Source organism: Delphinapterus leucas, chromosome 2, assembly GCF_059928025.1.
Source record: "Delphinapterus leucas isolate spDelLeu-1000000601 "Yukka" chromosome 2, BTC_Dleu_Yukka2, whole genome shotgun sequence".
Lineage (NCBI taxonomy): Eukaryota > Metazoa > Chordata > Mammalia > Artiodactyla > Monodontidae > Delphinapterus > Delphinapterus leucas.
The window spans coordinates 88,479,785-88,496,178 of NC_143130.1; the positions used below are offsets into that span (position 1 = coordinate 88,479,785).

Consider the following 16,394-nt stretch of genomic DNA (forward strand, 5'->3'; position numbering starts at 1 on the left):
GAGGACCTTTGATACGGCAGTTAGAAACCAAACCAAACAAACCTTGAATTGGTTTCCAAGTGAGAGAAGCCAAGGAGCCCGTGGAGCAGCATGTATGCATTTAATTTTTAAGTAGCTCCTTGGTCAAAACTCAGGTGGTGAGGTTCTTTCAGGAGTCCTAACCAGAGAGGGGGACGATACCTTTCACTAGTTAAAACTGGGCCCCTTGTGCCGTCTTTTTGAGGAGGAAATGTGTAGAGAGAGAGAGACTAGGCGTGTTGTCCCAATGTTTCTTAACCAGGGTGTTGAGGAGACTTACCTGAGAAGCCTTCTGAACCCGCATGAACTTATTTGTTCTGGCTGAGTGGGAACCTATTCTCTTCATCGGCTCTATCGGTCCCTAAGTCACTGAATCAATTCCCTTTTCTAATTATTAAGTACTTTTAAGTCAGGAGACTATATATCTGCTTTGCCAGGGCTGATCCTGGTTTACACCTGATGTCCTGATGTGCTTATTAATGACAATCCTTTAATTCTCAAATGTCCCTGTTTGGATAGTGTTTTTCTGTTGTTTTTTTTTTTGGGTGTGTGTGTGGTAGGCAGGCCTCTCACTGTTGTGGCCTCTCCCGTTGCGGAGCACAGGCTCCAGACGCTCAGGCTCAGCGGCCATGGCTCACGGGCCCAGCCGCTTCGTGGCATGTGGGATCTTCCTGGACTGGGGCACGAAGCCGTGTCCCCTGCATCGGCAGGCGGACTCTCAACCACTGCACCACCAGGGAAGCCCCCTGGATAGTGGTTTATAGGGTCATCCTGTCCATAAGGTACGACTCTCCTCAGCAAGGATTGTCAAATTTCCAGAGGCTACCCTTGCCCCCCACACTGCTGTCCCTCACTGCCACTCTGAGAATAAACCATCACAAATATTTGTGGAATACTTACTTTTGCTTGAAAATAACCACCTGACCTGGGGTTGACTTGGTCCCAGGCCTGCGTGAGAAGCTCCAAAGTAGCATTCCAGTGTGTAGACCAGAGACCTTACTTCTTCTATATGCAGCCCACAATCACCATCTTAGTTCATTTCCTTGTCTAATGGGTGGTGAACATTTATCTCTCCCATTAGACTGTAAGCTCCTTTGAGGCGTAATCTCTCTCTCTATCATCCACCGTGCCTGGACCTGTGCTTTGCATATAGTGCAATTCCTGCAGTAAAAGAAGAAATAACCTCCACCAGGAAACCCTCAACTTCCTTGTTCAAACAGTTAATGGCCGGGACATCAGCACCAGGGCAGGGTTTATGGTGCAGGAGGCAGCAGTGCTCTGGAGATGTGGGAAGCGGGCCAGCCTCAGAGGTGCAGCTGTCACCTGCGGGTGCCAGGTAGCTGGGCTCACAGTCACAATGCCATCAGCTTAGTTTTCATCATAAACTGAGGGATCTTATTACACCAGCAGAAGGGATTAAGGCTGTAGGCTGGAAATGTTTGTGGACACAAACCAAGAGGCCCTGGAGGTTTCAGAGATGTCTGGTTCTCATCTAAGCTTTTGCTCACCAGGGCCTGAGAGTACTGGTGTTTCTCCAAAAGAAGAAACGGTATTTCCTCACCACCAAAGCCACTCCCCAAAGGTCAAGGGTCACCTCATTTTTCTTTAACAAAGATCGAACGTTCTATTCTACATTAGAGGTGAGGTGCAACATGCAGACACACCTGGGAGATTTTAATCCACCATGGATTGAATGACTGATGAAGGGTGAGAGATCAGGGTGTCCAGAGAGGGTACGGGGCACCAGGTAATCAGAGGAAGCAGAAGACTTTTGCTGAGGGCTTTGCTGTGTACCAGGCAATTGCCCTGCATTATCTTAAGGTTCTAAGGAGCCCTACTGAAATGTGAGAGGTAATCAAGTATTTGCCTCATATTACAATTGAGGAAACGGAGCTTTGAGAAGTTTAAAATAATTTGCCCAAGATCACACAGGTAGAAACACAGTTGTCCCCAAATTCAAATCCAAATCTACATGACTTTGGAGAGCACTCCTTTCCTTAGTCAAAAAAAAAAGCGACACACACACAGAGTTTAAGAACCAAATAGTACTGAAAGACTTACATGAAGAAATGTTATTGCACTTATCTGTCCTCATCCTTTGCCTTCAGCCTACCACCCAGAGGCAGACATTTTTAACCCCTGTAGCTGTTTCTTCTCACCTGCATATTTCTAAATTAAATGCTTATACCACTATCTTTTGATTAATCACTTTAGACATTACTTACTGATTTCCTATTGTGCTGGATGGGGATTAAGCTCTCTCCCAATTTTTCGATATCACAATTTTTGGTTAAATCAATATTCAGTGCTCACATTACTTTGCCCCTAATCCACCACTGATGAGCTAAGTATAATATACTATGAACAAATTCTTGAACAAATGTTTGTTTTTCCTGGGATTAATTTCCTCCCTGCCCCTTTGCTTCATTTTCTTAGTTTCTGTTTGTAGTTCTTTCCTTACCCTCCAAAAGCATCTAAATACAATGTTCCTCCTTCTACCAGATGATATAATTTCCTTTTTTCCATTTTTCTTCCTTTTATCCTTTTGCTCCAATCTGGATGAGTTGTTTCCCAGGCCTGGGGATACCCTTTGCCTCTATTTCCTGGATCTTGTGTCTTCCTTTTTCTTTTTTTACTCTCCTATTTGGGTGGAATACTTTCTATAAGAACTTCCTAAAGGAGGGTATACAGGAGGTAAGATTTTTTTGAGACTCTGAATGTCTGAAAATATTCTTATTTTATACTTGATTGATAATTTGGTTGGATATGAAATTCTGGATAGGTAATAGCGTTTACTTAGAATTTTGAAGGCACTGCTCCCTGTAGCTACCAGCTTGAGTGTTGCTGTTGGCAAGTCAACTGTTATTCTTATAGAATCTTCTCTGTTTCTCTTTTTTTAAATAGGCAATCATTTAAAAATAATTAATCAATTAAATAATTTTATTTTTGGCTGTGTTGGGTCTTCGTTGCTGCATGCGGGCTTTCTCTAGTTGTGGCAAGTGGGGGCTACTCTTTATTGCGGTGCGTGGGCTTCTCAGTGTGGTGGCTTCTCCTGTTGTGGAGCACGGGCTCTAGGCACATGGGCTTCAGTAGTTGTGGCCCGTGGGCTCAGTAGTTGTGGCTCGCGGGCTCTAGAGCACAGGCTCAGTAGTTGTGGTGCACGGGCTTGGTTGCTCCGCGGCATGTGGGATCTTCCGGGACCTGGGATTGAACCCGTGTCCCCTGCACTGGCAGGTGGATTCTTAACCACTGTGCCACCAGGGAAGTCCCTCTCTCTCTTTTTTTGATAGTCTTAAGTAGCATCATAGTATATTTTAAGAATTAAAAAAAAATTCCACTCATTTTATTAGGTACTCAATTAGCCCTTTCAATCTGTCTTTCAGTTTTGGGAAGTTTTATTGTATTATTTCTTTAATAATTTCCTCTCCATTTTCACTATCCTTTTCCCTATTTCCTATTAATCAGATATTGGATCTTTTGGATTGATCCTCTAATTTTTTTATTTTGTCTCTCCTCATGTCCATCACTTTGTCTTTCCTCCAATTTTTTGTAAGATTTCTCAACTTTATCTTCCAAACTTTCTATGGATTAAGTAATTTTTAAATCGTATTTTTATCTTTCGGGAGGTCTTACCCTGTTTTGTTTTTTGATAGCATACTATTTTTGTTTAATGGGTATAAAATCTCTAATATTTCTAAGAATATTAATTATTGATTTCTGGAAGTCTTCTCCTGCTCTTTGAATTGATGCTGCTTTTTCTTCTTTTTAGAAAATGATCTTTCCTGTTAGAGGCTTTCCTTTGGTATCTGTTCATATTTAGAAGTAAAGCAACAAAAAGATGCTTGAGCCATTTTGTGTGGTAGGTAGGGGCTGTTGCCAGGTTGGCTGCACTGTCTGGTAATGGGGCAGTGAGCCAATGTCCAGTTTCTTTTCTGAGAATGTTTAGTTCTTCCTAAGCATAACCCTCCTCTGCTCTCTTGCCTGCAAGCATAAACTGACTACTGGAGTTCTGGAAGCTGGGCAGGGGAAGGGAGCTGGGGTCTCCCTGGTCAGTAGTAGACAGTTACTCAATCTCTGCTCTCAGTGCCTCACCGCTGCCCTCCTCTGCTCTTGGGATCCTTGAGTTCAAAGCTTCTCTAGCTCTTCTCCAGAGAATAAGCCTCCTGTCTCCTACAGAAGTGGGATATGGGAGCAGTAGGTATAGCTGTTTCATACACAGACTTTCAAAAATTCTCCTGTTTTCAAGCCTGGTACCTCATCCAAACTTCAGTTGTATTTGGTACCTCCAATTTCTCAGGCTTTAGGAAGTCAATCAGCTTCCTTCTTGTTGGTAATTGCCTCTCAAGGTTCACCCCTCTCAGCCCTGCTATGGCAATGACCTTCATCTTTCAGCTCTCTGTACTATGTAGTTCCTGGTTGCAATGTCTCTTAGTTTCTAGGATGATAGAGCTTGTGTGGCTTTTTCTTGTCCTCCTCGTTTTGGGGAAGACTTCCAAGGGGTGAAAGGGCAGAAGCTATTCACCACCTTAGAAAAATTCCTGAGTCCATGTCCTTAACAACTAATATGCTATACTTCTGCTTGACTCCCTGAGGAGAAAAGAAAGCACCCATTGACAGGAGTAAAAGGGTGAAATTCAACCTCTTTGTTTTACAGAAGAGGGCTTTCTGTGTCTAGTGTATCTTCCCACTGTACCCAAAGGGATTGTCTTTAAAAACCACCTCCCACATCACTCTCGGGCTGTTTCATGGTGCTTTATCACATTCACACTTGAGTCTCAGAACAGTAAAACTCTTGTTACCTGGCCCAGCCAATCAGTCTCGCCTCCTGCCATGCTGCTTGCAGTTCCCAATATGGCAGGTGCTTTATTCCACTGCTCTGCCATGCTGTTCCAGCTAGTCATTAGCCCTTCTTTCCCTGCATGGCTGGAAAACTTTTCTGCACCCTTCAAAACTCACCTCTCTGGCAAACCTACCCTGATTCTGCTCTCTGTCCCTCTTTCCCCTGGTCTACCCCTGTCCTGGACAAACTGGCCACTCTCTACTCTGTGCTGCTACACACCCCTCCATTCTGTTTTCTTTCTTTTAGAGATTTTTTTGATGTGGACCATTTTTAAAGTCTTTATTGAATTTGTTAAAACATTGCTTCTGTTTTATGCTTTGGTTTTTTGGCCACGAGGCATGTGGGATCTTAGTTCCCCAACCAGGGATCAAACCCACATCCCCTGCATTGGAAGATGAAGTCTTAACCACTGGACCACCAGGGAAGTCCCCCCTCCATTCTGTTTTCTATCTGAATGGAGATGGTGCAGAGACAGACATTTTAGGCTGGGAAAGGACCACAGAGGTTACCTAATTTTGGAGGGAAGGCAGACAACACAAGGGAGGTGAGCTGAGTCTATTCAGCTGTTTCAGGGTTCTGGTCTATCTTATTTCCCCTTCCAAACACCAAATTTTAAGATTTTTTGTTCCAGTTCTGTGAAAGATGCCATTGGTAATTTGATAGAGATTACATAGAATCTGTAGATTGCCTTCAATAGTAAAGTCATTTTGACAATATTGATTCTTCCAATCCAAGAACATGGTATATCCTTGCATCTGTTTGTGTCGTCTTCGATTTCTTTCATCAGTGTCTTACTATAGCTTTCAGAGTACAGGTCTTTTGTCTCCTTAGGTAGGTTTATTCCTACGTATTTTATTCTTTTTGATGTGATGGTAAATAGGATTGTTTCTTGAATTTCTCTTTCTGATCTTTTGTTGTTAGTGTATAGAAATGCAACAGATATCTGTGCATTAATTTTGTAACCAGCAACTTTACCAAATTCATTGATGAACTCTAGTAGTTTTCTGGTAGCATCTTTGGGATTTTCTATGTATAGAATCATGTCATCTGCAAACAGTGACAGTTTAACTTCTTTTCCAATTTGGATTCCTTTTATTTCTTTTTCTTCTCTGATTGCTGGAGCTAGGACTTCCAACATTATGTTGAATAAAAGTGGTGAGAGTGGACATCCTTGTTTTGTACCTGATCTTAGAGGCAATGCTTTCAGCTTTTCACCGTTGAGTATGATGTTAGCTGTAGGTTTGTTGTATATGGCTTTTATTATGTTGAGGTAGGTTTCCTGTATGCCCACTTTCTGGAGAGTTTTTATCATAAAAGGGTGCTCAATTTTGTCAAAAGATTTTTCTGCATCTATTGAGACGATCATATGGTTTTTATTCCTCAATTTGTTGATGTGATGTATCACACTGATTCATTTCCTTGTATCCCTGGGATAAACTCCACTTGATCATGCTGTGTGATCCTTTTAATGTATTGTTGGATTTGGATTGCTAGTATTTTGCTGAAGATTTTTGTGCTTATGTTCATCAGTGACTTTGGCCTGTAATTTTCTTTTTTTGTGGTATCTTTGTCTGGTTTTCATATCAGGGTGATGGTGGCCTCAGAATGAGTTTGGGAGTTTTCCTTCCTCTGCAATTTTTTGGAACAGTTTCAGATGCATAAGTGTTAGCTCTTCTCTAAATGTTTGATAGAACTTGCCTGTGAAGCCATCAGGTCCTGGACTTTTGTTTGTTGGGAGTTTTAAAATCAGTTTCAATTTCAGTACTTGTGATTGGTCTGTTTCATATTTTCTATTTCTTCCTGGTTCAGTCTTGGGAGATTGTACCTTTCTAAGAATTTGTCCATTTCTTCCAGGTTGCCCATTTTATTGGCATACAGTTGCTTGTAGTACTCTCTTATGATCCTTTGTATTTCTGTGGTGTCAGTTGTAACTTCTCCTTTTTCATTTCCAATTTTATTGATTTGAATCCTCTCCCTTTTTTTCTTGATGAGTCTGGCTAAAGGTTTATCAATTTTGTTTATCTTTTCAAAGAAACAGCTTTTAGTTTCATTGATCTTTGCTATCGTTTTCTTTCTTTATCTCTATTTCTGCTCTGATCTTTGATTTCTTTCCTTCTACTAACTTTAAGTTTTGTTTGTTCTTCTTTCTCTAGTTTCTTTAGCTGTAAAGTTAGGTTGTTTATTTGAGATGTTTCTTGTTTCCTGAGGTAAGATTGTATTGCTATAAACTTCCCTCTTAGAACCGCTTTTGCTGCATCCCATAGGTTTTGAATCGTTTTGCTTTCATTTTCATTTGTCTCTAGGTATTTTTTGATTTCTTCTTTGATTTCTTCAGTGATCCATTGATTGTTTAGTAGCATATTGTTTAGCCTCCAAACACAATTAAGTGTTTGTGTTTTTTACAGTTTTTTCCCTTGTAGTTCTAATCTATAGCATTGTGGCTGGAAAACATGCTTGATATGATTTAAATTTTCTTAAATTTACCAAGGCTCACTTGGTGGCCCAGCACGTGGTCAGGTCCTGGAGAATGATCCGTGTGCACTTGAGAAGAATGTGTATTCTGCTGCTTTGGGATGGAACTCTATAAATTTCAATTAAGTCCATCTGGTCCAATGTGTCATTTAAGGCCTGTGTTTTGTTATTGATTTTCTGTCTGGGTTTCTGATTTTCTATCTGTCCATTGATGAAAGTGGGGTGTTAAAGTTCCCCACAACTACTGTGTTAATTTCTCCCTTTATGGCTCTTAGTATTTGCCTTATATATTGAGGTGCTCCTATGTTGGGTCCATATATATTTAGACTTGTTATAACTTCTTCTTGGATTGATCTCTTGATCATTATGTAGTGACCTTCTTTGTCTCTTATAACAATCTTTTTTTAAAGTCTATTTTGTCTGATATGAGTATTGCTACTCCCTCTTTCTTGTGATTTCCATTTGCATGGAATACCTTCTTCCATCCCTTTACTTTCAGTCTGTATACATCTCTAGGTCTGAAGTGGGTCTTTTGTAGACAGCAAATATACAGGTCTTGTTTTTGTATCCATTCAGCCAGTCTGTGTCTTTTGGTTGGAGCATTTAATCCATTTACATTTAAGGTAATTATTGATATGTATGTTCCTATTGCCATTTTCTTAATTGTTTTGGGTTTGTTTTTGTAGGTCTTTTTTCTTCCCTTCTTCTTTAGTTCTCTTCTCTTATGGTTTGATGACCATCTTTAGTGTTGTGTTTGTATCTATTGTAGTTTTTGGGTTTGCTGTTCCCATGAGGTTTTGATATAGCAGTCTATATATGTACAAGGTTGTTTTAAGTTGCTGGTCTCTTTCTCGCCTAGAGGAGTTACTTTAGCATTTGTTGCAAAGCTCGTCTGGTGGTGCTGAATTCTTTAGCTTTGGTTTGTTTGTAAAGCTTTTGATTTCTCCATCAAGTGTGAATGAGAGCCTGGCTGGGTAGACTATTCTTGGTTGTAGGTTCTTCCCTTTCATCACTTTAAATATATCATGCCACTCCCTTCTGGTCTGCAGTGTTTCTGCTGAGAAATCAGCTGTTAACCTTATGGGAGTTCCCTTGTATGTTGTCATTTTCTCCTTGTTGCTTTTAATATTTTTTCTTTGTCTTTAATTTTTGTCAGTTTGATTACTATGTGTCTCGGCATGTTCCTCCTTGGGTTTATCCTGCCTGGGACTCTCTGTACCTCCTGGACTTGGGTGACTGTTTTGTATCCCATGTTAGGGAAGTTTTCAGCAGTTATCTCTTCAGATATTTTCTCAGGTTCTTTCTCTATCTCTTCTCCTTCTGGGACCCCTATAATGCAAATGTTCGTGCATTTAATGTCCCAGAGGTCTCTTAGACTGTCTTCATTTCTTTTCTTTTTTTTCTTTATTCTGTTCCACAGCAGTGATTTCCACCATTCTGTCTTCCAGGTCACTTATCTGTTCTTCTGCCTCAGTTATTCTTGCTATTGATTCCTTCTAGTGTATTTTTCATTTCAGTTATTGTATTGTTCATCTCTGTTTGGTTGTTCTTTAGTTCATCTAGGTCTTTCTTACATGTTTCTTGCATCTTCTTGATCCTTGCCTCCATTCTTCTTCTGAGATCCTGGATCATCTTCACTATCATTATTCTGAATTCTTTTTCTGGAAAGTTGCCTATCTCCACTTCACTTAGTTGTTTTTCTGGGGTTTTATCTTGTTCATTCATCTGGGACATAATCCTCTGCCTTTTCATTTTGTTCAACTTTCTGTGATTGTGGTTTCCATTCCGCAGACTGCAGGATTGTCTGTATCAACTTCTGAGAAGTCCTTTTGATACAATCTTTCTTTAAGCTCCCTTTAAATTCATAGAACCTGGGTCTCCTGTGATTTTTTTTAATTGTGGTAAAATACATAAAATGTAAAATTTACTCTCAACTATTTTATCTGTACAGTTCAGTGGTATTAAATACGTTCATAATGTTATGCAACCATCACAATCATCCATATCCATAACTCCTTTCATCTTGTAAAATGGAAACTCCATACCCATTAACCTCCCTATTCCCCCCTTCCCTGCAGCCCTAAGCAGCCACTATTCTACTTTCTGTCTCTATGATTCTGAATACTCTAAGTACCTCATATAAGTGGAATCATACACTGTTCATCTTTTTGTGATTAGCTATTTCACTTAACATAATGTCCTGAAGATTCACCCAGTGCTATGGAAAAGGTCCTCACCCAGCTTACAGCTAATTATGACCCTCATAAATCTGTTGAATGTACCCCCTGAATCAGAATAATATGTGCTAAGCCCAAACATCTTGGGGGAACACATTACTTCCCTCAAGTCAGTTATACATCTTTCAGGGGCAAGAATTTAGAGGTTCATTCAGCAAAATTTGTTGACACATAGGATGTGCCAGATACAGATCTCGGTGCTGGGGATCTGGCAATCAACAAAGTTCCTGGTGCATGGAGCTTTCATTTAACTGGAGGAGAAAGATAACAGTCATATAAACATGCACTATGTCAGAAGTGACAGTGCCACGAAAAGCAGTAACCCACGAGATGCATGGTAAGGGGTAGGGTGGTATGTTTGAGAATTTGTAGGAGGGGTCTCTTTTATGAGGTCACATGTGGGCAGAGACTGAATGAAGTGAGGAGAGAAAGAACTAAGGCAAGAGCATCTTATAATTCTTTATGTTACACTGCTTCTGTTACAGCATATCTCGCTTTATTGTACTTTGCAGATACTGCAATTTTTTTTTTTTTTTACAAATTGAAGGTTTTTGGCAAACTGGCATTGTCAGATGATCGTTAACATTTTTAGTAATAAAGTATTTTAAAATTAAGGTATGTACACTGCATTTTAAAGATATAATGCTATTGCACACTTAAACTACGGTATAGTATAAACATAACTTTATGTACACTGGGAAGCAAAAAAATTCACGTGACTTGCTTTATTGTGATATTTACTTTATTGTGGTGGTCTGGAACTGAATCTGCAATATCTCTGAGGTAGCCTGTATACAAATTGAACATAAGAGTTTCTTATAAATAGCAGTTGATCAACTTAGTGATCCTTTGAGTTTGTTTTCTTATGATGAGTGAAAGGATTAAAGAAAGTAGAATCTTGTGAGTTTACTGCATTATATAGTCTAGTGGTTCTCATCTGGGGTTGATTTTGCCTGCCAGGGGACATCTGGCAATGTCTGAAGACATTTTGATTATCACAACCTGGGGGGATGGGGAGGGTACCACTGGCATGTCCTGTGTAAAGGCCAAAGATGCTACTATACATCCTATAGTGCATGGGATAAGTCCATACAGCAAAAAATAAATTGGCCACAAATATTAGCAGTGCCACTGTTGAGAAACCTTCATCTGGTCCCCAGGCAGGCTTCCTTCTCTGATGAGAGCTGAGGGACTGGGCAGAAGGAACTCTTTCAAACAACCCCTTCAAGGTATCTGGATATCTGCAAATAGGGCAGATCCAAAGCCCTTGGAGTTACTTACCTTTGGGGTATCTGTTCTAAGCTTGGTAACAGATTTTGTCAGATGGTTTCAAAGCCATATGGGGGTTTATTCATTAAGCAACATTAAGTAAAAGTTTCCTGCATGCCTGTGGTATAAGAGAGGGCAGGGAGATAAGATGCGGTCCCTGCCATCGAAGATTTTACAGCCTAGGGAGGATGGGAGGCATGAAGACAAACACCTGCAACCTGACAAGGGCCACAAAGGAGGAGAAAACAAATGAGGTAGGGGAAGGGAGCAATGACTTTTGTTGGGGTGACCCAAATAAGTTTAACATATGAGGTATCATTTGAACTGGGCTTTGACCGTGAGTAGGGTTTAAACAGGTAGAGAAAGAAGCAGAGGATATGCTAGGTAGAGGGTCAGATGTGAAAACAGGTACAAAGGTAGGGAATAATAATGTTATTACAGCAGCTGCCATCTGGTAAATCCCCTGTGGTAGGTGTGGTGCCAGGCTCTTTATCATGAAAAGTAACTTGTGTAAACTGAAAACCGATGTACAAGAAGCAGCTGAAACCTAGCATGAACCAAAGTGACTTGAATTCCCATCTTATGCATTTCGAAAAGATAATGAAACATGGGAAGTGTTACCTGGGGAGAGTTGCATAAATACCGAAGCAGTTCACCGATATACTGAATGACAGTGACGTTATATTTTCTGCAGTCATCCCAAAACTGGCTGGCTGAAAATTTGGACCGCAAAACGACAGTAGCACCTACAGAGAAGGCATAGAAAGTACTAATAAAGAAATGCTACCAAAAAAGTCCCTAATTATATTTGTCACTTTTGAAATTTATAAATTAAAAAAAATTTATATATGAATTATATTCACAAACAAGTATTAGGTACCAATTATATTCAATGCAAAAAAAATAAATAAGACACAGTTTTGTCCTATAGGAGCTTCCAATCTAATGGGGGAGAAGACACACGTTTTTCTAAGAGTCAGTGTGCAATAAACAAGGTTCAGTGAGGCCCTAAGGGTGCACGTGTGTGTGTGTGTGTGTGTGTGTGTGTGTGTGTGTGTGTGTGTGTGTAGACTAATTCTGCTTGGGGGCAAGTGCTGAGAAAGGCATAGGATTTGAATTAGGTCTTGAGAAGTGAATATCGAGAAAGATGAGAGAATTCCTGGCGGAGGAAAAAGCATGAACATAAAGACAGAACAGTCCAGAAGGCTGGGGGATGGCCAAGACTCTGCTGGCCTGTGACTAGAGTGGTGAAGGCTGGGTGGGTCAAGGGAGATGAACCTGGGGAAGCAGCTAGGGATGCAATCCTGGAGAGTTTGTAAGTGCCAGGTGGAGGAGCCTGACAGTTTTATAAGCGATGGAGAGCCAGGGTCTTCAGCAAGCACGTGATATTCTTCTTTGATGGGTGATATAGACAGAATAATGGTTCCCAAAGACATCCACATCCTAATCCCTAGAACCTTTGACTCTGCTACCTTACATGACAAAAGGGACTATGTGGATGTGATTAAATTAAGGATCTTGAAATGGGAAGATTATTTTGGATTGTCTGGGAGAGCCCAATGTAATCACAACGGTGCTTATAAGGGGAAGTCAAGAAGATCAAGGGCAGAAGGAGAAAGGATGACAGAAACAAAAGATTGGAGTGAAATGTTTGAAGACGAAAGAAGGGGCTACAAGCCAAAGAATGCAGGCAGCCTCCAGACACCGGGAAAGGCAAGAAAATGGATTCTTCCCTAGAGCTTCCAGAAGAAATGCAGCCTTGTTGACATCTTGATTTTAGGACTTCTGACTTTCAAAACAGTAAGAGAATAAACCTGTGTTGTTTTAAACCACTAGGTTTGTGGTAATTTATTACAGTAGCAATAGGAAACTAATACAATGGGTAAAAACAATATATCTATCATATCCAATCTAACGATAGGTATGAAATGTAGTAAAGTGAAATTAAAAAATGTCACAAATACTTTTCATGTTATTAGTTTATTTCTACTCCTAAATATACAAAAGCCCAATATTTTAGGAGAAATTTTAAAAAATACTATATTTTCTTTTTTAGCATATATCAATTGTGCTTAAGCAAATGTGTGAGTGGTTGATTTGTCCCTACGAGAGCTTCAGAGTCACCCTGTTCTTGAAGGGCCCAACAATATGATCAGACCCAGGCATTCCTTGCTGATTTGGAGACTGGTACTGATGCTGGGCTAAGTGTTTTATAGCTGATCAATAAGTTGATGAGGGAAAGGAGCAGAGGCTTGGAGAATCATATGTGTATTTGTATATGCATATGCATATATGCTACTATATATAATAATTTAAAATAAAATGTCACATGGCAGAAAAAATTACGGTTTTTAGCTTAGTTAGAAACTTAGACGTGGTTTCCTGGAAGAGGTGGATATTGGACTGAGACTTTATATACACCAAGGGCAGAAATCCTACTGACAGGAGAAAGGATGGCAATTCTAATTTAAATGGTAAAGTTGCAGAAGTAGAGAGAAGAGATGGAAAGCTACGTATTCTGACCAGAGCTGAGGACCTGCAGAAGTAGGGAAGAATAAAGTAGAATGGGACAACTGAATGGGAAGTTTAAATCAGATGCTAATGGAGATCAACATGCAGATTTCTGAAGACAGAAATGACATAGGAGAATTATTTATGGAATCAAAGGATCAAGTACCTTAACCTGGATAAAGACCTAAAATATTTTAAAGAAGTTTCCTCTTTGATATACTGAACAATTATAGCATTATATTACTAGACAAGCAGGCGTGAGAAAATATAAATTCTTTTTATTTATTTATTTATTTTGCCACGTGGGATCTTAGTTCCCCGACCAGGGATTGAACCCTGGCCCTTGGCATTGAAAGCATGGAGTCCTAACCAGTGGACCACCAGGGAATTCCCTATAAATTCTTTTGGATGCTTGCTATTGTGAGCCAAACAAGCTAGTTATCAACAGGGAATTAAACACCGTTCTGGGCACACAGGAAAGTAGCAAATTTTGTATTACTTTTCCTTATGAGCACATTGAATGTGTACTGGGCTCCAACACCTTGTTGAGAGAAAAAGCTTACCAGTCAGGATACATCCATGTAAGCCAACCAAAAGTGCAGCACTGTGGTACAAGGGTAGGGTGGTATAGACTACGTCATTCTCCGTTATCCCACTGGTAGCAGCGAGGTTGGCTCCATACCAAGTGCGAAGATGATTGATCATTGCAGCTTTCGGGAGACCTTTGTAAACACAAGAGAAGCCATGAGTGAATCAAGAGTGGTCATTCACAGACATGTGGTCTGGGAGAGAGATGTGGCTTAGGAAGATTCATCAGCTGGTGATTAGAGGACTGCATTCAGTTACACCAGAAGTTGGCAATTTTCTTCTGTAAAGAACCAGACGGTAAATGTTTCAGGCTTTGCAGGGTCATAGTCTCTATTGCAACTACTCAACTCTGCTATTATAGCTGAAAGCAGCCACACACAAAAAGGAACAAACTTGGCTCTGTTGCCATAAAACTTTATTTACAGAACAGGTGGCGGGGCTGTTTGTGGCCCACAGGCCATAGTTTGCCGATCTCTGAGTTAGATGGTTATTACAGTAGTAAGTTGAGAAAAAAGGAAAGAATGTCTATTGAATTTCTGCTCTGGTCTACCACCTTGCAAGGTATAGTTGATCCTTGAACAACAGGGGTTTGAATGGCTCGGGGCCACTTATATGAGGATTTTTTCAATAGTAAATATATCCATGGTTGATTGAATCCATGAATGAAAAATTGCAGATACCTAGGAACCTATATGGAGGGCTTTCTATAAGTTATACACATATCTTCAACTGTGTGGAGGGTCAGTACCCTTAACCTGCACATTGTTCAAGTGTCAACTGTATTTTCAAAATTTCATTTAATTCTCATAATTAATAAGTAGAATTATATCCTCTAATTTGCAGATGAGAAAGTTGAGATTCAGAAAGAGTAAATAGCCTATCCATCCTATCTCCTTCCTTCATAACCACTTTTATGAATTTCTTATGTGCTGTTCTAGAGTTTCTTCATACAAATATAAGCTCATTTACGCATATGTTCTTTCCCTTTCCCCCATTTTAAAAAAAGCACACTTTTCTGCACTTGTCCCTGCTCCACTTAATGTATTTTGGAGTTCTGTCCATATTTGTGTGTAGAACTTTCCCCCGTTTTTTCATTCATTCGCTCTCACTCTCAGCTGCATCAAGTCCTTTGTGTGTGTGTTACAATTTATTCATATTATTTTGCGATCTCAAATGATGCTGCAGTGAATAACCTGGTCCACATGGCACTGTGCACTATGAATGATGCTCCATCTGTAGGATAAATTTGCTGGTGTGAGACTGCTAGGTCAAAAGATATGTCTTTGTAATTTTGATAGACACTGCCACATTGCCTGTTATAAGGGCTGTCCCCATTTACTCTCCCATCAGTAATACATGAGTGCACCTGTTTCCTCATAGCCCTTCCAAGGTATCCTTTCAAATGTTGGGATTTTTGCCAATCTAAAAGGTGAAAAATGGTATCTCAGTGTAGTTGTATTACACTAAGTACATTTGCATTTTCTTAACTATAATTTATGTAAGTTTTCTGTAAGACTCAATTAAAAGAGTATGCTTATATTGTTTCCCATGAGAGTCAGTTCAGTTGGGAAGGGCATGAAGTCATTACCAAGGGGCTGGGGCTAGAGTTTAAGACCTGAGTGGGTAAATTGGCTTTGGGAAGAGGAAGGCAATTCTCTGAAGATTCAGATGCTTCAATATTTGACAGTACCTTAGCTGGATATTGCCTGAATAAAAGTAATTTGTTATAAGGCAAAGCAGTATGGCTGGCAAACTACCATCATCATAAACACAATTCACAATTCATGGTCTTTGTTGAAACAGAAGAAAGCATCAATAAATCAATTGTATTCACCTTGGAAAAAAATTGTCCAGATAGTAAAAGCTCTGAATTATATTTAAAAAAAAAAAAAGAACAAAAAGAAATGCACATCCTTTGCTGGTTTGAAGTACTTTCAGAAACTTTCCTAATTAAAATTTTTAATGAAGAAATAAGAATATCTGGTAACTATTATATAATTTTGTGCTACTGACTGCCTTTGAGGAACAAGGAAAACATTTTGTTCTCTGATTGCTTAAATGAATTCTTTTAATTAATGTTTGGAAGAGTAACTTAACAAATATTTTATTCAGAGAGAAAGAAGAGTAACATAAACATCAACCCAATTATATTCCAATTAAATCTAAATTCTGAATTATAGGATTAAATTAAAGACTGCTTATTCTCATTTTCCCCTAAAATGGGTTTTATATTTGATGTCAAAACCTGCAATTGTGAAGAAGTGTCTTAATACTATATACTTACCTATATAGTATTAAGACTAGAACACCCAGTCACTAACTAAAAGGGCTTGTTTTATCTCAATTATTTCCCAAACCAAAGTTTTCAGTTTAGTTTTACCATTCTATTAAAAATGAAGGTAAAATTTCCATATATTAAGGTAGTGTCTGGATGTAGTGGAAGCATTTGGTTAACTGTG

The 16,394-nt window shown here is 39.5% G+C and overlaps 1 protein-coding gene across 1 annotated transcript in view; it reads right to left on the minus strand.

Annotated features, from left to right (window-relative positions):
* The window catches only part of SLC27A2 (solute carrier family 27 member 2), a 54,829-nt gene that overhangs the window by 19,577 nt on the left and 18,858 nt on the right, over positions 1–16,394 (minus strand). Inside the window, exons 3-4 of the mRNA XM_022587129.3 lie at positions 13,911–14,069; positions 11,458–11,582 (exon numbers count right to left, since the gene is read on the minus strand). Coding sequence (XP_022442837.1) covers positions 11,458–11,582; positions 13,911–14,069 — 284 coding nt within the window. The remainder of the gene's footprint in view (positions 1–11,457; positions 11,583–13,910; positions 14,070–16,394) is intronic.